Below are 23986 nucleotides of genomic sequence, written 5' to 3'. Positions count from 1 at the left end.
TGAAACGGCCAATCTAGCTTATGAAAACTACCGTCGTCAAAAGTAAAAAAAATATCATCCACCTAAATCATATCATTTTTTTGTAGTGGCTATTTTAGTACTTTGCCAAATATACATAATTGCTATTGGTCAATATTGTAGCTGCAATGTTCATAGGAACAATGATTTAACAAAACTTGCTTGTGATAATAAGGCTCCGTGCACACCGTTGCTAAAAACTGAACCGATCGAAAGCTCCGAGTTGACAACTTATTGAGCTCATCTTTGATCAGATCCGCTCTGTTTGATCGATCAAGCAGCTTTGTTTTTGAGCGGTTTGCAGCTGTTTACAGCTTGTATCCCGTTTTGTGAGCATGTATCCTACAGATGTTACCCATACATTACTACGGCTCTATCGTTGGACTCCCGAGAAAATGGGTATTTTAAGTGAAGGGACCCTCACTTCTTTTCAGGTGGCACCCCACCGAAGGGTTGGTTTTTGCAAGAACAAATATGGAATATGGAAAGAAATTTTTTTTAAATCTTTAAAGATGGTCGAATTCTAATTACCTTACATCCAATTGTAATGAACTTTAATATTCTAAGAAGCTGATAAACGGCGATATATATTGGACATCAACACTTTGTAGCTTTAGTTTTCCGTCTGGGAAATATTAAGCTTTCAAATGCAAAATTGATAATTTTTTGTCGGTATTTTAATCCAAATTTTGACTTTAAAAACTCAGGAAAAGGAACATATCCGAAAAAAAATTATTTCTTGTGTTTTTATATTTTATTTTCATAGGTGCACTAATTAGGCGTTGTTTAAGGTATCGTTTATACCGTTATATAAACGGCTGAGCTAAAAGCACATTTACAGTTAAATACCGTCTTAGTTCGATTTTTTTGTATTTAACTATTATTATTTTAATATTTTTTATAAACTGAAGTCAAGAACTACACTGGCAGTTGGGCCAGAAACTTTCTAAACGGTTGTTTAGCCATTACTGTTGTTGCATTTTAGAAAAGAAAGGATGTAATGTGACCCAATTCTTTCGTTTATGTCCGAGCTCCCCAATCGGGTGTGGTAAGCCCTGTGGGTATAGGTCGGTAGCTTGTGTACCAGGGGACTTGGAGGATTACTTTAATCGTGAGCCAAGTAGGACTTCAGCAGTTTGCCGTCGGTTTGTCGCCGTTGCTAAAATTATAAAGCAAATAGATGATTGAGTGCTTTCGGGAAAGATGCAGGTACGGATTTAACCTTAGTTTGGGGCTACAATGAGCTTTTAGTCCTTTTCCAAAATCCACAGACTTTATCTCCCACTATACAAAGAATCTGGATTAGGACTACGTCTGTTACGCTTACGTCCAATCGGAATGTAAGGTGAAATTTATTTTGAAAATCGACATCCACTCCCAGCACTGCTCCTCGCATCTGTACCTCGCTTTGGGGTAACTGTCGAGTAGCAGTCGTTGTCTGTGTGCCGATGAAAGGTGGACTCTGGCTCTTTAATGATAGCTGGCACCCCAATTCTTGTCCAAATTCAGGCTCGTCAGGATAAAGTCCGTTCGGGCAGAGAACTTAGTTGCCTGGATAATGCATACTTAGAAGGAAGGGGCTGCTACGCACCTTAGTCCGCCGAGTTACAAGCTGGGCTACTATACCAAAACTATGCGATGAAACGCGCTTGGTGATAAGAAAACTGATGAGTAATGGTATTCACGCGACGGTACTCAAAGACAAATTTTAAGGAGAGTTAGTTCTTATTCCGTGAATTCCAATGATCCCAACGGATATGACCTTTGAGTTTAAACGAGTTCAGTTCACGATTCGTCTGGTCTTCGCCATGACGATTAACAAATCACAAGGCCAATCCTTGACAAAGTTCTTCAATGAATACCTGATTTCGATTTCATTCAAAAAAATCATATTAAAATTTGAGCTGTGTTCAAACTGTGAAGTGAAGTTTATCTGAAGGCGTTATCTTGGCGCGAGACAAAGTTTGCCGGGTTCGCTAGTAATAGATCTATATAGAAAATAGATGTCCAATGACATAATAAATAAAGTATAACACCAGCAGATATGCATGGCTGATAGCTATCAGCTATAACTATAGTTAGACTCTCCTCTTTTCCAGATAAACCTTTTTTTTATTAACGGGGATGTGTAACCATCAGCTATATAACTCTATCGGTTTTTGCGTAATCTATATTCGGGTTGAATTATTTTTTAAGCTATCGAAAATTTCCCGCGTGTTCACGTTAGCTAAAAAAAAAAAACGTTTCGTTATATAAGGGGGATTGATCTTTAACCTGAGGTATCAACTTAAGAAATTTAAACTAATAGAGATAGACTCCTGGAGTAAATATCAGAGCACATCTTATTTGAATGCCCTGCACTCTATAGAAGGAGATTTTAAAATTCGGCGGGAAGAACAACACCAATGTGACACATTATCCACTTGATCCTACTTGTCGGTAAATCATAACAATATAACTGTAACGCCTTGTAATAGGGTATTAAAAGCTTCGGTCACCGAAGCTATCCCTTCTTTCTGGTGTTTATTTTTATTCCAATTTTGTTACAGGTTTAAAGTTTATAGCCTACAATTCCAGTCCAATGAGCTGCAACAACGTATTGATATACAGGGTCCTCACATAGGTAGCTGGTTTGCCGTAGCATTTGTCAGTTGGACAGATCCAAATAATGATCGCATTGAGCAACAAGGTAAACAAATTAAAATTTTAAATAAGTAATGCTAATTCATCCATTATGAGTCAACAAATGTATTGGCTTATGCTGCTCTCATTATTTAGCGATGTGTTTGGTAGCACGATTCGACAAAATTGAACTTTTTATTTACGCTTCAAACCAAACCGACTTTTTCTGATAGTCTTAGGGCTTTACATTTTGTGAAAATTAAATAATATTTTCTACGGCATACCTTTTTTTTTAAGAATTTAAAAAAATGTTATTTTTTGGAGCTAAGTTGTTTCTAAATACATTTTTTCGACTTTTCCGTAGTTTTTAAAGTCAAATTTTTGAAAAAATAACGCAAAAAAATCATCAGTTTTACGTTTTAAAGCCTAATAATTCCCAGACGGTAAACTAAAACCACAAATAGTTTATTTAATTTATAGCTTTATTTATTAGTTTTTCAAAATGGTTAAGTTTACTAACTTTAATATTATTAAGTTATGTAAATAAAACAGGCGCTACCTCTAAAAAAAAAGCAATACTAAAAATAGCATTTTTTTTTATTCTTTAAAAAAAAGTTATGCATTAAAAAAAATGTAATTAAGAATTGGTAAATCCTCAAATCTTTTTTAAAAAAAGTTGGTTTGGTAAGAAGCGAAAAAATAGTGTCGGTGTTAGGAATCTTGCGAGTTTTTGTTGGGGGTGAGAGGATAGATTTATAGGTCTATAACGATGTCGATGTGGCTGCTTTTTGCGTTTCTAATAGAGAAGAACTTTGTATGTATTCTTGGTGCGGCCATGTGTCCTTTGATTTCCAGGTGGATGCTAGGAGGCATTAAATTCAAGCACGAATTTAGGTTGCAGTATCGTCGGTCAACGGAAAGGTTGTTTGTCGGAGAAGCAAGAGCTGTATAAATATTGCCATGCTTTCGCTACCGGTCTCACATTGAACAGAGCCAAAGCAGAGTTATAGCAGAAAAATTAAAAAACTATAGCAAATGCAACAGAAGAAAATTAAATGATATGCTTTCAGAGCAGAGCAAATGAAATTTTTGTATACCCGTACTCAAAAAAGAGTTAAGGGGTATATTAGATTTGTGGTAAAAGTCGATGTGTGTAACGCAGAGAAGGAAACGTTTCCGACCCCATAAAGTATATATATTCTTGATCAGCATCAATAGCCGAGTCGATATAGCCATGTCTGTCTGTCCGTCCGTCCGTCCGTCCGTCCGTCCGTCTGTCCGTCTGTCCGTCTTGATGAGCGCCTAGATCTCAGAGACTATAAGAGCTAGAGCAACCAAAATTTGTTTCCAGACTCATGTAATATCACACTGCTACAAGTGTATTTCAAAATTTCGCCCCGCCCCCTTCCGCCCCCATAAAAGACGAAAATCTGTGGCAGGCACAATTTTACAGATACCATAAAACTAAAAACGCAGTATCGTAGAAAATGACCATATCTACCAGATTGCCGAATCTGAATCAGATCGGATCATAATTATAGCCAGAATGAAGAAATGAATTTTCTGTTGGTTCCCTCTCCTTCTCCAGCGCTGCTGACGCTACTGATTCTCTTTCTCGCTCGCACACTCTGCCGCGTTCAATGCGCGAGCAACCCCTAGCGGAGGAGATGTAGAATATAAATGGTACATGTACAATCTACATGTTAGATGTGGAATATACGTTGTAGATGTAGATGTAGATAACAGATGTAGCAAAAAAATGTAAAATTTTTTTTTTTGTTTTAATTCTAAAAAGTCGTTAGCTCAAAAACGTATATACAGACTGAGTACGGGTATAAGTAGAGTCGCGTCCCCAGAAGCGACTCACACGTTCCTTCATCGTTGTTTTTTATACCCGTACTCGGAGAGGTAATGGGTCTATTGTAATTGTGGATGTGTATAAGTGGATGTTAGTAACGCAGAGATGGAAACGTTTCCGACCCCATAATGTATATATATTCTTGATCAGAATCAATAGCCGAGTCTATATGGCCATGTCTGTCCGTTTTGTTTGTCGCTAGATCTCAGAGACTTATAGTCTCTTATGGAGCTAAAGCAACCAAATTTTGATTCCAGACTTATGTGATATCACACTACATTTTATTGCGTTCCAAACGGAAAAATGTAATTTTCGAAGGGTTCCTAACCAAATTTTATATCAGCCATTTCTTTAAAAAAATAAAAATAAAAACAAACAATACTTTAAACGACTTATAAATAATGCACCTACACATAAAAAATATAAGGACACAGGATATTTTTTTCCGACTTTTCTGAGTTGTTAAAGTCAATATATTGAAAAAAAATTCACAAAAAAATATTTATAAATTTCGCTTTTAAAAGCTTAATATTTCCTAAACGGTAAGCTGAAGCTAGAAAGTGTTCAGATATATTTTATAGGTGAATTTATCAGCTTTTTAGAATAGCAAAGTTAACTACAACCAGATGTAAGATACTTAAGTTATGTAAAAAAAAAGCGCTTCCTCTGAAACAAGCATATAAAAAAAATACTACTTATCAAAAAAAGTTCAGCAAAAGAAAAAAAAACATAATTCTTAAAAATTCGGTTTGGTTCGAAGCAAAAAAAAAGTTAAGTTTTGTCGAGTAGTGCGAGTACAGCAACACAGACACCAAGCCAGCAAAATTGTATCCGCAAAGTACAATTTTCGATAAAGCTGGACAGCCAGCTTGACGCATATAGTTCTCTCGCTCTGACAGAAGGCATTTCCCATAAGGCCATCATTATTTTTCCAGCTAGTCAGTTAGCAAAGTCTAATGTCATATGGCTATAAGCAAACCTTTGAGAGTCAAAACACATCAAAGCATACTTGATTATGTTTACATTTGTAAAGGATATTTGGATATTGTTTAAACAAATATACTAAAATCAAAAATAAAAAACTTTGAGTGGTACATATTAAATTTTAAAAAATGTCATAAAAATCAGTTGAGCCGTTTGGGAGGAGTTCAATCACAAACACCATGATACAAATTTTTTAAATTTTAGATTAGGACTCTTTTCCAACCTGCTAATAATTGCAATCTATGCTGTTTAGAATGCTCCTATTCTGAGCGTCTACTTTGTCTTGAACCTCTCTGTTCTCTAACGTTCATCCTGTTTCAAATCAGATGTGATGCTATATTAGGATTGTCATAATGAGGTTTTGCACAGGTTCTTGAATCAACTATATATCCAGAGTATATCTAAGATTACATCGTTCTTGTTTTGCATACTTTCAGGCCTCGCTGCATCATGCGACACGTTATTGATGGCTGAGATGTCGGTGACACGCTTCCGCCCGATTATTTTAAGTAATGGTCAAGTACATAATGGAAATCTAACGAACAATGATAATTCTCACGACCCAAATAGCTTACATAAAGCTTATATCGAAAACAGCGAGACTTCACATAACAAAAGCACATCCCAAGCCAATCTGACCATGGAGCATCCTGTTAATCGAAGCGCTGAAGACCAAAGTCGTTCTATGCATGGTACTCAAAAAAAACTAAAAGATCTGGGGGAAAGACAATACTTATCAGAGGCTCTTGGTATAAAAATCAAAAGGACTGCTCAACTTCAAAATTTCACTCACAATCACCCCACATCCGGGTCGAAGAGCGATGCGTACAAACGCCACGACACTGACAGAAGCAACGGAAACAATGAAATTACGTACAAATTCTATGTGCCTGACGACATTGGTGTTGCCACGGCCCGTATCTCGTTTGTACAAATGTGCGTACACTGTCCAGATGTTGGTTTTTATGTCCAAGCAAATGCATACCCAGAGGAAAATATTGTTAGTGAACACAGCGAGGACGAACAGAAGAATATTCACAGTGAGGTGATCCGGTCAAATCAGACGAAGGAAATCTCAATTCAATTTTGTGTGCAGCCGAGCACATGGCACTATGCCAAGCTGACATTTGTTAGCAAAGCGGAAGAAGTTAAGAATGGGACAGGAAAAAAAGCCACACTGACCGAAGGAGATGCAGCAACCGATCGCTTCTTAGAATCTGAGCTTCGTTTGTTGAAAAAGCTCATTGATAAACCAAAATTGGATCTGCCGGACCAAAATTTATCGTATGCTATGCAAATTGATTTTCATCTTCCAGAGCCTATCACTGAGTTAAAGAGAAAAAACATGCATGCTGAAAACGGTACCAACAACTTTAACGCATGGACGCCGACGCGCTTTCGTCACATGAACTTTTATTCACTGCTGCGACAAACATATCGCGAGTTCTTTATGTTTGATTATGATCTCAAGCCAGATGAAAATGGCACCGTCCCTGGCGTCCTTAACTTAACGACAGAATCTGCTTCAGGATTCTCATTTGACCTCGGCGAAGTGAATGATATTGGGGGCACACTGACATTCGCAGTGTCTATGAAGCATGCTCTCCATACAAATTCGGATATAAAGATGCCTCCCCCCATACTTTCGCCAGCCTCCGATCGTGGTGGCATACTAGCTGAAAAACTTATAAGCGATCGGGAAGACACTGAACTGCCAGAAGACCAAATACTCATAAAATCCAATAATAACAGCATACAAATAGTTGTTTGTATGCAATTGGGCGAGCCCGGAGTTCCCATATGGCCGGATAAATGCCGGTACGGACAGCGTCTGAGACACGCCTCTAAAATAGTAAACAACACGGATAGCGTTGGTCTAATTCATGTTCCCTTTCCTGAAAGTGGACGATGGCAAGTTTATAGTTCACTAAAAACAGTCCACTTTCTTTTTAACTTACAGTATACAATTTTGTTTTTAGGTATGTGACCATGGGACTCTACTGCCATGGACCAAAAACGTCACGTAGTACAACAATCGATAGTATCAGACAATTCGTTGGACATCATAAAAACCTCCTGAACGAAATGCGCTCTCCGTGCCCCTGTGCTAGTGCTGCTAAAGAATACGATGCCTGTATAAAATCGAAAGACTGCTTGGATGGAATGAATGAAACGGAGACTTTAAAAGTGAAGGAGTGCATGATGGATTATCAATGCACTTCCAACTACGACGACATGGCACGACTATTTGAGATACATCACAAAACTGCGACGGAGGAATATGTTGCAGTCAATAACTGTAACACCTCAGTGGTATTTTCTGTGTCATCGAGCCCTTGCGTGGCAGGACGTTGCGGCAACTTTGGCCGCTGTTATCACTACATGTCCGGCGGCTTTGTTTTTTCCACATGCGTATGCATGAAGGGATATCGCGGCTGGGACTGTACAGAAGATTCCCAGGTTCCTACAAATATGTCCATCCTACTTGCATCCTTGCTACTAACTTTAAGTAACTTGATTTTCTTTCCGAGCATTTACGTCGCTCTGAGTCGCCGCTACTTTACAGAAGGCGTCATTTATTTTTTTGCAATGTTCTTTTCGACTTTCTACCATGCCTGCGATTCGGGCGAGGAGGAGTATAGTTTTTGTCTGGTAAAAATTGGTGTGTTACAGTTTTGCGATTTCTATTGCGGACTTTTGGCTATCTGGGTAACACTTGTGGCTATGGCCGACATCCGACAACAGCTTGCGGCTCCTTTGCATATGTTTGGTGCTATTCTACTAGCATTTGGAACAGAGCTTAATAAACAGAGCCTATGGGTCTTTCTCGCACCAGCCTTGACTGGAATCTGCCTAATTTCGACCAGCTGGGGCATTCGCTGTGCCAAAACCCGCAAAATGTACCCGTCTCGTCGCTACTTGACAGTTTGGCTACCTTTTGGCATTTGCTTGGTCTGTGTAGGATTAGTGTGTTATGCTTTTCTGCAAACGAAGCAAAACTATCACATTATTCATTCAATATGGCATATAGTTATGGCACTGAGCATTTTATGTTTATTGCCTTCACGAATCTCATGTACGGCGAAATGCTAGAATTTTTAGATAGCCTAATGAATTAAAGAAAGATTGATATTTCTACATAACAGATCCCATTATGTCTTTTAATGGCAGTTTTAAATTTAAAAAAATTGTAATTGTTTAATTGTAAATTTTTATATTAAATACAAAAAAAAAAAACCCACATATCAGAAACTCACTTTTATTATTTAGTATTATATATACCATAGAACTAATTTACCATGAACACTGAACGTTTACTTGGTTATTCATTTTTTATTTAGTAAGCAACATACTTGTGCCATTCTACAACTCACTTTGTAAGGTATGTGGCCCTGGGTTTTCCGTATTCGTATTATTATTAGATATTTGTTTTGAATACAATGGGTGTATGTTTAAAACGAGGTTATAATGTTGGATATAATATTGAACGCCTCGCTTGACTTTTTATGTGTTTGCGAGAGACACTTTGGCACCGAATAAAATGGCGTCCATCGATGAACTCTTGTTCTCTCCTCTATTCTTTCGACGGCAGCTTCTGGTCTCTCTTTCTGTTACGGGCTCTGTTAGCTTAAAAGACTCTGCTGATCTCTGTGGCTTCTCACCAAATCATACAGATATTGCATCTACGAGCCAGGAGCTTTGTTTCGGTGCTCAGAAGGTAGTGCATACAATACATATCTCTAAAACAAGTCCTTTAAACCAAATATTGTTTGCAGTCTCATGTGATATAACACTGTTACAAGTGTATTTTAAAATTTCGCACCACCCCCTTCCGCCACCAGAAAGGGCGAAAATCTATGGCATCCCCAATTTAGAATATACGATAAAATTAAAAACGCAGTATCGTAGAAACTGAAAATATCTACCAGATTGTCGAATCTGGGTTAGATCAAATCATTATTATAACCAGAATGAAGAAATTAATTTCAGTTGCTAATTTTATCAGCTTAAATTTGTTTGATTATACATCTGCTCCACCAGATGGCGCGAGGCACGAGGCAAAATGTGTGTAACGAGAAAGAAAATGAAAATACTGTATGGTTAGTGGCTCAACACTCTTTTTCTTGAAAGTCTCGCATTCTCGTCCCACGTTATTGTGTTTACCGAGACCTGGTTAAAGCCGGACATCCTTAGTTCCGAAGTTTTGGCAGGTCGGTACACAATTTTTTGAAATGACCGTTTGTCTCGACGTGGAGGTGGGGTCCTCATTGCAGTGGACTCAAACTTCACGTCGGAACATTTCATGGTCCAGGTTCAACAAGACCTGGAATTCCTGTGCGTAAAACTGATTTTCCCAGGCTTTTTCATTTGCATTACTTGCTCCTATATTCAACCTTCCTCGGATATCCTGGTATACGAGCATCACCAGTCCGCTTTAAAAACTGTTTCTTCCTCGCTATCAGATAAAGACCATATGATAGTTCTTGGTGATTTCAATTTGCCAGGTACTGCTTGGTCTTCGGTAAACGAGTCTAATAACCTTGTGCCCATGTCACGACATGACTTTATCGACGGCTTGCTTGACCTATCCCTGTCTCCAGTCAACCATGTGAAAAATTCCTTGGGTCGATTGCTTGATCTGTGCATTGTCACGGATCCGACCATAGCGTTGATAACCCGAGCCCTTCCGCTCACTATACCTGAAGACTCCTGGTCGATATTGGGTCTACTGTATTGGATCGAACGGGTAGGCTATCTGAACGTGTCCGCTGCTTTCGTAAAGCCGAGTTTACGAAGCTTAATAACCTCATTTGGGATTTTGATTGGTCTGCTCTGTACTTGTGTACTGACGTTATGAAAGGCACAAACATTTTTGAGAATGTACTTGAAACACTTTTTGACTCCTGTGTCCCACTTTCTTGTCCGGTTAGATCTGGAAAGCCTCCTTGGATTACCAAAGAGTTATCCAGTCTAAAAAACTTAAAATCAAGACTTTATAAAAAATTTCGAGAAGTTGGTTCTCCCTCTTTTCTTTCTTGTTTGTCGGAGAAGCAAGAGCTGTATAAATATTGCCATGCTTTCGCTACCGGTCTCACATTGAACAGAGCCAAAGCAGAGTTATAGCAGAAAAATTAAAAAACTATAGCAAATGCAACAGAAGAAAATTAAATGATATGCTTTGAGAGCAGAGCAAATGAAATTTTTGTATACCCGTACTCAAAAAAGAGTTAAGGGGTATATTAGATTTGTGGTAAAAGTCGATGTGTGTAACGCAGAGAAGGAAACGTTTCCGACCCCATAAAGTATATATATTCTTGATCAGCATCAATAGCCGAGTCGATATAGCCATGTCTGTCTGTCCGTCCGTCCGTCCGTCCGTCCGTCTGTCCGTCTGTCCGTCTTGATGAGCGCCTAGATCTCAGAGACTATAAGAGCTAGAGCAACCAAAATTTGTTTCCAGACTCATGTAATATCACACTGCTACAAGTGTATTTCAAAATTTCGCCCCGCCCCCTTCCGCCCCCATAAAAGACGAAAATCTGTGGCAGGCACAATTTTACAGATACCATAAAACTAAAAACGCAGTATCGTAGAAAATGACCATATCTACCAGATTGCCGAATCTGAATCAGATCGGATCATAATTATAGCCAGAATGAAGAAATGAATTTTCTGTTGGTTCCCTCTCCTTCTCCAGCGCTGCTGACGCTACTGATTCTCTTTCTCGCTCGCACACTCTGCCGCGTTCAATGCGCGAGCAACCCCTAGCGGAGGAGATGTAGAATATAAATGGTACATGTACAATCTACATGTTAGATGTGGAATATACGTTGTAGATGTAGATGTAGATAACAGATGTAGCAAAAAAATGTAAAATTTTTTTTTTTGTTTTAATTCTAAAAAGTCGTTAGCTCAAAAACGTATATAAATTAAATATTATTTATCCCGTTTATATGTACCGGGCTCGGCCACCGGCAAGGAAAGACGAGATTACGTTTTAAAGTTTATTACCGGCACGACTGGCTCGGTCAAGTATGAGATTAAATCTAAAGTACAAGAAATGAAATATAAAATGATATTCTTAAAGTTGCCCCCCAGACGGCAGCGCTGCCCATGCAGCGGGCCGACGTTCTGCAACCTCAGCGCCTCGAGCCGACGGTCCGCTCTCCAGCGGATGTTTATGCAACAATGTAACTTGAGGACCCCCGTCCACTTGAGTCAGCATCAGAGGTCTTCCACTTCTGGAATTCCGCTGATACCCTGCAGCTGGTGGGGAGTGTTAACTACTCCCCCTCTTAAAGAGCGGGCGTCCTCGCTGCTCTCAATCCGTCTATCATCTCCTTGATTTGCCTCGCATCTCTCTTCCTATTGAGGTGGAATCTGAGGTAGATGATTCCCCCCAATGCTCCGCACAGAGCCATGCCCAGTCCAAACGCGTGGAGCGGGCTGAGCTTGGCCATGGTGGCCTGCTCGACCTCCTTGATGTAGTTGAGGTTGTCCTCGCTGAGCTGGTGTAAGAACGGGAGGCTCAGGATAGTCTCGTGCCCGGAGATGTTCAGAGCGGGTACTGATGCGATGCCTGGAAATCGCTGTTGGATGTTATTGCGATTTCGGAATCGGGTGCCATTTACGGTTGCGCAGTCATTGAAGGTGATGAGCTGCGTTCCGGCGGTCGTAACCACCGTGTCCGAGTCACAGCTGATCTTTGCCGGCCGGTTATTGACGATGATCATGCCGTCGTCGACGAGGGTGATGGGCTCCAGATGGCTCGGTTGCGAAAGGCAATGAGCGGTGCCCCCGGAGTGTAATCCCTGGGCACAGGAACCTCTTACTTCCTTTTTGCAGAACGTGGTGGTGGTTGTGGGGGCGCAGCTCGTGACGGCCCACACCTGGTTTCCGCACTCAGCTACAATGTTCTCTGTCATCTGCAGTACCTTTCCGTCGTGCTCAACCGGGAATATCGTCACCTTTCTACAAGCTATGCTAACTCTAGGGTATTCTATTATAAAGTGGATTATGTTATTAGATTGTAGGATTTTAATCTTAGATACTTCTAGTAGGTTTGCTACTGTGACCCCTGTGAATTGGTCAGTGAGAACAGATTCTATGTCAGTGTGATCTAAAATGGCCGGGTTCACTACGTTGGCCTTTGCCAGGGTTATAGTGAGCATCAGGTTGCCTATTTCTGTAATAAGAATTCTGTTTCTAGCGAGCAAAGTCTCGTACAAGTGGGCTGTGTCGATTTGTGCCTTTTTTTCTATGCTGATGATCTTGTTTACCAAGCTAGTGAGTGAATTTAATTGGTTCTGAACCTTGGTGTTTATCTGAATTTGCCTATTGTTTGCTTGCACCAGTTGTGCTTCTGTAAACCTGGTGTTTTCTAAATCGGACGCGTCTGGCGTGCCGGCCACTACTTTAAGGGCGGTTCCCAGGAAGTCTAGACTTCTCGCCAGCCTGTGGTGGATACTGATATCGGACAACATATCTCTAATGTGATTGCAGTCCGCGTCTAGCAACTGTCTCATGTGCGATTTTGGGAATAGGTCCGCCATTTTGGCGGTTTCCTCGACAATGCGACCATATTCGGTCAGATTTGCCGTGTGCTTGACGTAATCAAGCCCTTCCCATATCAGTACCGTTCCGTCCGTGATGGGAATGTAATTTGAGTTTGAGTAGTCGGTGACGCGAGCCGCGACTATGGTGAGGATGTGAAGTACCCAGATAACCCTGTAGATAAAATACGTATGAATATGGGGAATAAAACTAACACAACACCGCCACCAATCGTTTTCCTTAAGCCTAGTCGTAGTGTCTACCCATAACAGCTATAATTCCTTCACCAAATTAACTTATATTTAGTCGGGATATCTATCTGAGGTTGTCCTTGTGGACCACCCTCCCTCTAATTAGGACTGTTGTCCCCAAGTCCGCTTCAATTGTTTCTTCGACATACAAGGGGGAGAGCTTATTCCCCAGGCGTCTGTTGGTTTTAACCAACACCTTCTCGCCTACACTGAAGTTTCTGTTTTGCCGTGCTTGGTTGACTCGATTGTTTTGTACAATCTGGGCCTTTTGCACTTTGTTCTGAACTTCTTTGTTACTTTCTGCAGCCACTGCATGCAGGATGTCGATGGGTCTTTTGTCGGTGACCGAGTGCACCGATCTATTGTATTCCGCCGTTGCTTGAAGGAATAGGTCTACCGTGTCGGTGATTCCCTTGGCCATTTTAAGGCACCTGGCGATTTCCACGAGTGTACTATGGAATCTTTCCACTTGTCCGTTCGATGTACTGTGGAGGGGTGGCGCGTTAGCGATGCGGACCCCGAAATTGTTGTGCAACAGCGATCTGATGGTCTCTGAACTTAGTGATGGTTCGTTGTCACAGTAAATCTGTTTGGTGTTGGGAAAAATGTTCATGAGTTGTAAGAGGGGAGTCTTAATATCCGCTATGGTGCGGGAAGCTATAGGCTGTACTATGGCAAATTTGGAGAATTTGTCCACACATGTCAGAAAATATTTTCTGTCCGTCGAAAATATGTCGACATGAAGCATTTCTCCCGTGAACGAGGGGACCGGTGTCGGCCCTAGCTCCTGTTTCTTAGGGTGCCTGTCGTATTTTGCTTTGGAGCAAATTTTGCAATTCATGACCACTTCGCTTGCGAGTTTCGTCATTTTTGGGAATAGTAGTCGGACATGATTTGTTTGACGTTTTCTTGAGCGGCTCTATGGGCCCGGTTGTGCTCGACGTTGATAATTTCTCTTTTTTCATTATCGTCGACAATGTCGGCGACAAGATTCCTGCAATGCCAGAATTTCGTCGCCGGAAAAGATTTTACTAGTTCATGCTGTATGAAAGCTAGAACTGGGAGTTCGCAATGGATTGCGTTCACAACTTGTGGGTTCACCAGAGACTTGACGGTCTCAATTAGAGCGTCCCTGTTTGGGAAATGTATTATGTGGCGCGTTTTTTCCCCAAAGAGCACAAACATTTGCTTCAGGGGAAAGCGCGCCTCTTCCAGAATGATCTGGTTCCTGAAGCAGTTTACAGGTTTTTCAGACGATTCTATCGTGTAAGTCATTGAAACTTCACTGTGGATCGTTGCTGCGTCTGAGCGCGGTGCGCTGCTTCCCAGCGCGTAAATATTCTGCCGGGACAGTGCGTCCGCGACGAAGTTTTCTTTCCCCGGCTTGTAGAATAGCCTGTTTATTATGGCCTTAAAATTGAGCACTGTGTTGAAGGACGACAACACATTGTTCGCTGCTCCTTTAACCTTATTCCTAATGATGCCCGTGGCCATGAAGTGTTTGGAGCTGCCTTGGTAAGGCTCGAACACCGAATACGCGGCCATAGCTGCCTGGCGCCAACCGACGTATTCCAGCTGTTTGCCGTCAAAGTCTGGTAAAGACTTGACCATGTCCAAGCACTGATCGCATTGGACCCCGGGAAGAATTTCCGCACTCTTAAAAACCTCTACTACCGGCACAGATGGTCCTGCGCTCGATTGGTTAACTTGTTCCCGCAGTGCGAGCATTTCCGCACGAAGTGCAGTAGCTTGGCCCGCTAGGGCTGCAGCCTCTTGTGCTTGGGCTGCAGCCTGGTTTGCTTGGGCTGCAGCCTGGTTTGCTTGGGCCACCTCGTCTTGTAGTCGCTCTAAGTGAGCCTGAAAACCTTTGGCTTGATTATCTAATGCGGCCTGTAAGGCATTGTTGAATGACGTCACGTCCATGTCTTTTGGTTTTTCTTTTGCTGGTCGACTGTCCAGTGCTGTTAAATCGAGCCCCTCTATGAGGGAACTAAGGCTATCGTCACTGTCGCTGTCGCCCTCCCTATGGCTCATGTGGTGCGATTTGTTTCGGCAGAACTACCCTATAAAGGTTTATCTTACGTTCCTAATTCTTAAAAACGCGGGTCGAAGGGTGTTTGCTCATTCGCGGTTTACTTTAAATTTTGACCAAAATTTGCCAAAAATAGCGGATCTTTCGCTGTTATCGATACTTATTGCGTTATCACTGACATAGGAAATGTTAACACATGAAAAATTCACTTACATGTTCTCTGATTGTAGGGTGAAGGGAGTCTGATCTAGCCCCTGCCTATTGGTCTTCGGTTGAGCGTCGGGAGCCTTTCACGCTGAGATGGTTGGGCTGGGCGAGGGAATTCCCTGCAGCCCGCGTAGACTTTTGTTGATTTTTGGTAAGGTGAGGCGAGGGAGGGCCCTTCAGCCTATTTTTTCCTTCGTAGATATTGGGTGGAAGCGAGGGATTTCCCTACAGCTCCTTGTGTTTGTTCCTCTGGTGTCAGCTCCCGCGTAGTTGGGTGTTTTTTTTGTAATTTTTTTTTTTTTGATTCTTAATGCTTGGTTGTAGCGCACATGAAACAGAAGTATTTTTCAGTAGCCCTTTTGGTTTTGGCGAAGAACAAAAAAAATTTGCACACACTGATGTATTTTTTTGGGCGGGGGGGTTTGACAACCAAAACTTCTCACTTATTTTTTTTTTAATTTTTCATTCCTTTTCTGTTGATTTGTTTGTGCCCACAGGGAGCTTTTTTCTTTTAAGGGCCACTAGGGTTTGACAACAAAAAAAAACTTCTCACTTATTTTCTTTTTTAATTTTTCATTCTTTTTCTGTTGATTTGTTTGTTCCCACCGGGAGATTTTCTTTTGGGCCACTAGGGGTATCTTTCTTATTTCACTGACACAAGTAAAAACATGAGATGCACTCGTTGGTATGTTTTCCACTTTTATTATTTATTTCGAATTTTCTTTTGATTGTTGAATTCTTCAGCACTTTTTATACTCGCGTTAACTTGGGTTCTTTTGACCCGTTGGGCGCCAATTAAATATTATTTATCCCGTTTATATGTACCGGGGCTCGGCCACCGGCAAGGAAAGACGAGATTACGTTTTAAAGTTTATTACCGGCACGACTGGCTCGGTCAAGTATGAGATTAATTCTAAAGTACAAGAAATGAAATATAAAATGATATTCTTAAAGTTGCCCCCCAGACGGCAGCGCTGCCCATGCAGCGGGCCGACGTTCTGCAACCTCAGCGCCTCGAGCCGACGGTCCGCTCTCCAGCGGATGTTTATGCAACAATGTAACTTGAGGACCCCCGTCCACTTGAGTCAGCATCAGAGGTCTTCCACTTCTGGAATTCCGCTGATACCCTGCAGCTGGTGGGGAGTGTTAACTTATACAGACTGAGTACGGGTATAAGTAGAGTCGCGTCCCCAGAAGCGACTCACACGTTCCTTCTCGTTGTTTTTTATACCCGTACTCGGAGAGGTAATGGGTCTATTGTAATTGTGGATGTGTATAAGTGGATGTTAGTAACGCAGAGATGGAAACGTTTCCGACCCCATAATGTATATATATTCTTGATCAGAATCGCCGAGTCTATATGGCCATGTCTGTCCGTTTTGTTTGTCGCTAGATCTCAGAGACTTATAGTCTCTTATGGAGCTAAAGCAACCAAATTTTGATTCCAGACTTATGTGATATCACACTACATTTTATTGCGTTCCAAACGGAAAAATGTAATTTTCGAAGGGTTCCTAACCAAATTTTATATCAGCCATTTCTTTAAAAAAATAAAAATAAAAACAAACAATACTTTAAACGACTTATAAATAATGCACCTACACATAAAAAATATAAGGACACAGGATATTTTTTTCGACTTTTCTGAGTTGTTAAAGTCAATATATTGAAAAAAAATTCACAAAAAAATATTTATAAATTTCGCTTTTAAAAGCTTAATATTTCCTAAACGGTAAGCTGAAGCTAGAAAGTGTTCAGATATATTTTATAGGTGAATTTATCAGCTTTTTAGAATAGCAAAGTTAACTACAACCAGATGTAAGATACTTAAGTTATGTAAAAAAAAAGCGCTTCCTCTGAAACAAGCATATAAAAAAATACTACTTATCAAAAAAAGTTCAGCAAAAGAAAAAAAAAACATAATTCTTAAAAATTCGGTTTGGTTCGAAGCAAAAAAAAAGTTAAGTTTTGTCGAGTAGTGCGAGTACAGCAACACAGACACCAAGCCAGCAAAATTGTATCCGCAAAGTACAATTTTCGATAAAGCTGGACAGCCAGCTTGACGCATATAGTTCTCTCGCTCTGACAGAAGGCATTTCCCATAAGGCCATCATTATTTTTCCAGCTAGTCAGTTAGCAAAGTCTAATGTCATATGGCTATAAGCAAACCTTTGAGAGTCAAAACACATCAAAGCATACTTGATTATGTTTACATTTGTAAAGGATATTTGGATATTGTTTAAACAAATATACTAAAATCAAAAATAAAAAACTTTGAGTGGTACATATTAAATTTTAAAAAATGTCATAAAAATCAGTTGAGCTGTTTGGGAGGAGTTCAATCACAAACACCATGATACAAATTTTTTAAATTTTAGATTAGGACTCTTTTCCAACCTGCTAATAATTGCAATCTATGCTGTTTAGAATGCTCCTATTCTGAGCGTCTACTTTGTCTTGAACCTCTCTGTTCTCTAACGTTCATCCTGTTTCAAATCAGATGTGAGGATATATTAGGTGCATAATGAGGTTTTGCACAGGTTCTTGAATCAACTATATATCCAGAGTATATCTAAGATTACATCGTTCTTGTTTTGCATACTTTCAGGCCTCGCTGCATCATGCGACACGTTATTGATGGCTGAGATGTCGGTGACACGCTTCCGCCCGATTATTTTAAGTAATGGTCAAGTACATAATGGAAATCTAACGAACAATGATAATTCTCACGACCCAAATAGCTTACATAAAGCTTATATCGAAAACAGCGAGACTTCACATAACAAAAGCACATCCCAAGCCAATCTGACCATGGAGCATCCTGTTAATCGAAGCGCTGAAGACCAAAGTCGTTCTATGCATGGTACTCAAAAAAAACTAAAAGATCTGGGGGAAAGACAATACTTATCAGAGGCTCTTGGTATAAAAATCAAAAGGACTGCTCAACTTCAAAATTTCACTCACAATCACCCCACATCCGGGTCGAAGAGCGATGCGTACAAACGCCACGACACTGACAGAAGCAACGGAAACAATGAAATTACGTACAAATTCTATGTGCCTGACGACATTGGTGTTGCCACGGGCCCGTATCTCGTTTGTACAAATGTGCGTACACTGTCCAGATGTTGGTTTTTATGTCCAAGCAAATGCATACCCAGAGGAAAATATTGTTAGTGAACACAGCGAGGACGAACAGAAGAATATTCACAGTGAGGTGATCCGGTCAAATCAGACGAAGGAAATCTCAATTCAATTTTGTGTGCAGCCGAGCACATGGCACTATGCCAAGCTGACATTTGTTAGCAAAGCGGAAGAAGTTAAGAATGGGACAGGAAAAAAAGCCACACTGACCGAAGGAGATGCAGCAACCGATCGCTTCTTAGAATCTGAGCTTCGTTTGTTGAAAAAGCTCATTGATAAACCAAAATTGGATCTGCCGGACCAAAATTTATCGTATGCTATGCAAATTGATTTTCATCTTCCAGAGCCTATCACTGAGTTAAAGAGAAAAAACATGCATGCTGAAAACGGTACCAACAACTTTAACGCATGGACGCCGACGCGCTTTCGTCACATGAACTTTTATTCACTGCTGCGACAAACATATCGCGAGTTCTTTATGTTTGATTATGATCTCAAGCCAGATGAAAATGGCACCGTCCCTGGCGTCCTTAACTTAACGACAGAATCTGCTTCAGGATTCTCATTTGACCTCGGCGAAGTGAATGATATTGGGGGCACACTGACATTCGCAGTGTCTATGAAGCATGCTCTCCATACAAATTCGGATATAAAGATGCCTCCCCCCATACTTTCGCCAGCCTCCGATCGTGGTGGCATACTAGCTGAAAAACTTATAAGCGATCGGGAAGACACTGAACTGCCAGAAGACCAAATACTCATAAAATCCAATAATAACAGCATACAAATAGTTGTTTGTATGCAATTGGGCGAGCCCGGAGTTCCCATATGGCCGGATAAATGCCGGTACGGACAGCGTCTGAGACACGCCTCTAAAATAGTAAACAACACGGATAGCGTTGGTCTAATTCATGTTCCCTTTCCTGAAAGTGGACGATGGCAAGTTTATAGTTCACTAAAAACAGTCCACTTTCTTTTTAACTTACAGTATACAATTTTGTTTTTAGGTATGTGACCATGGGACTCTACTGCCATGGACCAAAAACGTCACGTAGTACAACAATCGATAGTATCAGACAATTCGTTGGACATCATAAAAACCTCCTGAACGAAATGCGCTCTCCGTGCCCCTGTGCTAGTGCTGCTAAAGAATACGATGCCTGTATAAAATCGAAAGACTGCTTGGATGGAATGAATGAAACGGAGACTTTAAAAGTGAAGGAGTGCATGATGGATTATCAATGCACTTCCAACTACGACGACATGGCACGACTATTTGAGATACATCACAAAACTGCGACGGAGGAATATGTTGCAGTCAATAACTGTAACACCTCAGTGGTATTTTCTGTGTCATCGAGCCCTTGCGTGGCAGGACGTTGCGGCAACTTTGGCCGCTGTTATCACTACATGCCCGGCGGCTTTGTTTTTTCCACATGCGTATGCATGAAGGGATATCGCGGCTGGGACTGTACAGAACATTCCCAGGTTCCTACAAATATGTCCATCCTACTTGCATCCTTGCTACTAACTTTAAGTAACTTGATTTTCTTTCCGAGCATTTACGTCGCTCTGAGTCGCCGCTACTTTACAGAAGGCGTCATTTATTTTTTTGCAATGTTCTTTTCGACTTTCTACCATGCCTGCGATTCGGGCGAGGAGGAGTATAGTTTTTGTCTGGTAAAAATTGGTGGGTTACAGTTTTGCGATTTCTATTGCGGACTTTTGGCTATCTGGGTAACACTTGTGGCTATGGCCGACATCCGACAACAGCTTGCGGCTCCTTTGCATATGTTTGGTGCTATTCTACTAGCATTTGGAACAGAGCTTAATAAACAGAGCCTATGGGTCTTTCTCGCACCAGCCTTGACTGGAATCTGCCTAATTTCGACCAGCTGGGGCATTCGCTGTGCCAAAACCCGCAAAATGTACCCGTCTCGTCGCTACTTGACAGTTTGGCTACCTTTTGGCATTTGCTTGGTCTGTGTAGGATTAGTGTGTTATGCTTTTCTGCAAACGAAGCAAAACTATCACATTATTCATTCAATATGGCATATAGTTATGGCACTGAGCATTTTATGTTTATTGCCTTCACGAATCTCATGTACGGCGAAATGCTAGAATTTTTAGATAGCCTAATGAATTAAAGAAAGATTGATATTTCTACATAACAGATCCCATTATGTCTTTTAATGGCAGTTTTAAATTTAAAAAAATTGTAATTGTTTAATTGTAAATTTTTATATTAAATACAAAAAAAAAAACCCACATATCAGAAACTCACTTTTATTATTTAGTATTATATATACCATAGAACTAATTTACCATGAACACTGAACGTTTACTTGGTTATTCATTTTTTATTTAGTAAGCAACATACTTGTGCCATTCTACAACTCACTTTGTAAGGTATGTGGCCCTGGGTTTTCCGTATTCGTATTATTATTAGATATTTGTTTTGAATACAATGGGTGTATGTTTAAAACGAGGTTATAATGTTGGATATAATATTGAACGCCTCGCTTGACTTTTTATGTGTTTGCGAGAGACACTTTGGCACCGAATAAAATGGCGTCCATCGATGAACTCTTGTTCTCTCCTCTATTCTTTCGACGGCAGCTTCTGGTCTCTCTTTCTGTTACGGGCTCTGTTAGCTTAAAAGACTCTGCTGATCTCTGTGGCTTCTCACCAAATCATACAGATATTGCATCTACGAGCCAGGAGCTTTGTTTCGGTGCTCAGAAGGTAGTGCATACAATACATATCTCTAAAACAAGTCCTTTAAACCAAATATTGTTTGCAGTCTCATGTGATATAACACTGTTACAAGTGTATTTTAAAATTTCGCACCACTCCTTCCGCCACCAGAAAGGGCGAAAATCTATGGCATCCCCAATTTAGAATATACGATAAAATTAAAAACGCAGTATCGTAGAAACTGAAAATATCTACCAGATTGTCGAATCTGGGTTAGATCAAATCATTATTATAACCAGAATGAAGAAATTAATTTCAGTTGCTAATTTTATCAGCTTAAATTTGTTTGATTATACATCTGCTCCACCAGATGGCGCGAGGCACGAGGCAAAATGTGTGTAACGAGAAAGAAAATGAAAATACTGTATGGTTAGTGGCTCAACACTCTTTTTCTTGAAAGTCTCGCATTCTCGTCCCACGTTATTGTGTTTACCGAGACCTGGTTAAAGCCGGACATCCTTAGTTCCGAAGTTTTGGCAGGTCGGTACACAATTTTTTGAAATGACCGTTTGTCTCGACGTGGAGGTGGGGTCCTCATTGCAGTGGACTCAAACTTCACGTCGGAACATTTCATGGTCCAGGTTCAACAAGACCTGGAATTCCTGTGCGTAAAACTGATTTTCCCAGGCTTTTTCATTTGCATTACTTGCTCCTATGTTCAACCTTCCTCGGATATCCTGGTATACGAGCATCACCAGTCCGCTTTAAAAACTGTTTCTTCCTCGCTATCAGATAAAGACCATATGATAGTTCTTGGTGATTTCAATTTGCCAGGTACTGCTTGGTCTTCGGTAAACGAGTCTAATAACCTTGTGCCCATGTCACGACATGACTTTATCGACGGCTTGCTTGACCTATCCCTGTCTCCAGTGAACCATGTGAAAAATTCCTTGGGTCGATTGCTTGATCTGTGCATTGTCACGGATCCGACCATAGCGTTGATAACCCGAGCCCTTCCGCTCACTATACCTGAAGACTCCTGGTCGATATTGGGTCTACTGTATTGGATCGAACGGGTAGGCTATCTGAACGTGTCCGCTGCTTTCGTAAAGCCGAGTTTACGAAGCTTAATAACCTCATTAGGGATTTTGATTGGTCTGCTCTGTACTTGTGTACTGACGTTATGAAAGGCACAAACATTTTTGAGAATGTACTTGAAACACTTTTTGACTCCTGTGTCCCACTTTCTTGTCCGGTTAGATCTGGAAAGCCTCCTTGGATTACCAAAGAGTTATCCAGTCTAAAAAAATTAAAATCAAGACTATATAAAAAATTTCGAGAAGTTGGTTCTCCCTCTTTTCTTTCTCGCTATGTAATAGCTCGGTAAAATTTCTCCGTTCTTAACGCTCAATGCTATAAAAACTACCTATCTCGATGCAGGATACTATTTTCACAGGACCCTAAACAGTTTTACAGCTTCGTAAATATTAAGCGTAGAACGTCCGCACATCCATCCTCGCTTTCATTTGTCAATATGTCAGCAAACAATGATCAGGCAATTGCCGATCTTTTTGCCAAATTTTTCCAAACAACATATTCTCATGAAAGCTACTCTGGTCAGCCGTATCTATACAGTTTACCAAGGTCGAATGGCATTTTCAGCCCCTTGTTAAATGAAAGCTCACTGCTTCATGATCTTCGACTAGTTAAGCCGGTGTTTTCATCATGTCCCGACGGAGTTCCCGGCTGTGTACTCAGGTACTGTGCCGACGCCCTGTGTGGACCCCTTAAACTATTCACCCTATCCATTAACTCTTCATGCTTCCCCCCATCTGGAAGGAATCTTTTATTATTCCGCTCCATAGGAAAGGTACCAAGTCTGATGAAAATAATTTTTGGAGGCATATCTAAGTTATCCGCTATTCCTAAAATGTTTGAAAAAATTTTAACTCCGCATTTGCGGAGCAAATCACTTATATCTCCGTCTCAGCAAGGATTTTTAAGGCGACGATCAACAACCACAAATTTATAAGAGTTTACCTCTGTCATTTACTTTGATTTCAGTAAAGCATTCGATTCTGTAAACCATTCCCTTTTAGCACAAAAACTTGACCTTTTAGGGTTTCCGCCTAATCTTTAGAGATGGATTTCTAGCTACCTTCGTTCTAGGTCTCAAATAGTCCTCTTCAAAAACTCCCTCTCTTCACCTGTTATGGTTACTTCTGGAGTACCACAGGGCAGCCATCTAGGCCCCCTACTATTCACACTCTTAATTAATGACCTGCCTTCAGTATTAACAAACTCCCGAGTACTCATGTATGCGGATGATGTAACACTCTGTACCCAGTATAAGGATATTTAATTTCACTTGGTGAATGATCTTGGTGTTAAACTAGACCCCAGTTAAAGTTTTCTGAATACATTTCTACCATGGTAAATAAGGCGATGGGCGTGCTTTGGTTTATAAAAAGGTGGTCAAAGGAGTTTGACGATCCCTACATAACGAATACTCTCTATATCTCGCTAGTTCGTCCGATGTTAGAATACGGCACTTGTGTATAGGAAAAGTTCAGAAAAACTTTTTACTCTTTACTCTGCGTGGCCTTAACTGGGATGCGA

At 40.6% G+C, this 23986-nt stretch overlaps 2 protein-coding genes across 8 annotated transcripts in view; both read left to right on the top strand.

Annotated features, from left to right (window-relative positions):
• The window catches only part of LOC111072056, a 29093-nt gene extending 20398 nt beyond the window's left edge, over window positions 1-8695 (top strand). For 4 of the 7 annotated variants that reach the window (XM_022363659.2, XM_022363658.2, XM_022363660.2 and 1 more), the window contains exons 4-6: window positions 2568-2707; window positions 5920-7393; window positions 7462-8695. In XM_022363659.2, the coding sequence (XP_022219351.2) occupies window positions 2568-2707; window positions 5920-7393; window positions 7462-8575 (2728 nt within the window). In that variant the 3' untranslated portion in view covers window positions 8576-8695. Of the gene's footprint in view, window positions 1-2567; window positions 2708-5656; window positions 5852-5919; window positions 7394-7461 lie in introns of those variants that run through there. The other 3 variants (XM_022363661.2, XM_022363662.2, XM_022363663.1) reach the window with 3 other exon arrangements.
• A 9921-nt stretch (window positions 8696-18616) lies between these two features.
• LOC121404252 lies at window positions 18617-20904 on the top strand. Its single transcript, XM_041593549.1, has 2 exons — window positions 18617-19609; window positions 19678-20904. The coding sequence occupies exons 1-2, from the start codon at window positions 18633-18635 to the stop codon at window positions 20789-20791; spliced, it is 2091 nt and encodes a 696-aa protein (XP_041449483.1). The 5' UTR covers window positions 18617-18632; the 3' UTR covers window positions 20792-20904.
• Window positions 20905-23986: the final 3082 nt, after the last annotated feature.

This window comes from Drosophila obscura, unplaced genomic scaffold (genome assembly GCF_018151105.1).
Source record: "Drosophila obscura isolate BZ-5 IFL unplaced genomic scaffold, ASM1815110v1 contig_192, whole genome shotgun sequence".
NCBI classification, from domain to species: domain Eukaryota; kingdom Metazoa; phylum Arthropoda; class Insecta; order Diptera; family Drosophilidae; genus Drosophila; species Drosophila obscura.
The sequence above is the reverse complement of the archived record's forward strand: the minus strand, read 5'-3'. Positions and strand labels throughout refer to the sequence as shown.

Bases quoted from the DNA above. Each gene is read 5' to 3' on its own strand.
- LOC121404252 (XM_041593549.1), top strand. From the start codon at position 18,633: ATGTGCGTACACTGTCCAGATGTTGGTTTTTATGTCCAAGCAAATGCA. The intron at 19,610-19,677 runs GCAAGTTTATAG...TTTTGTTTTTAG, and splicing joins TTTCCTGAAAGTGGACGATG to GTATGTGACCATGGGACTCT.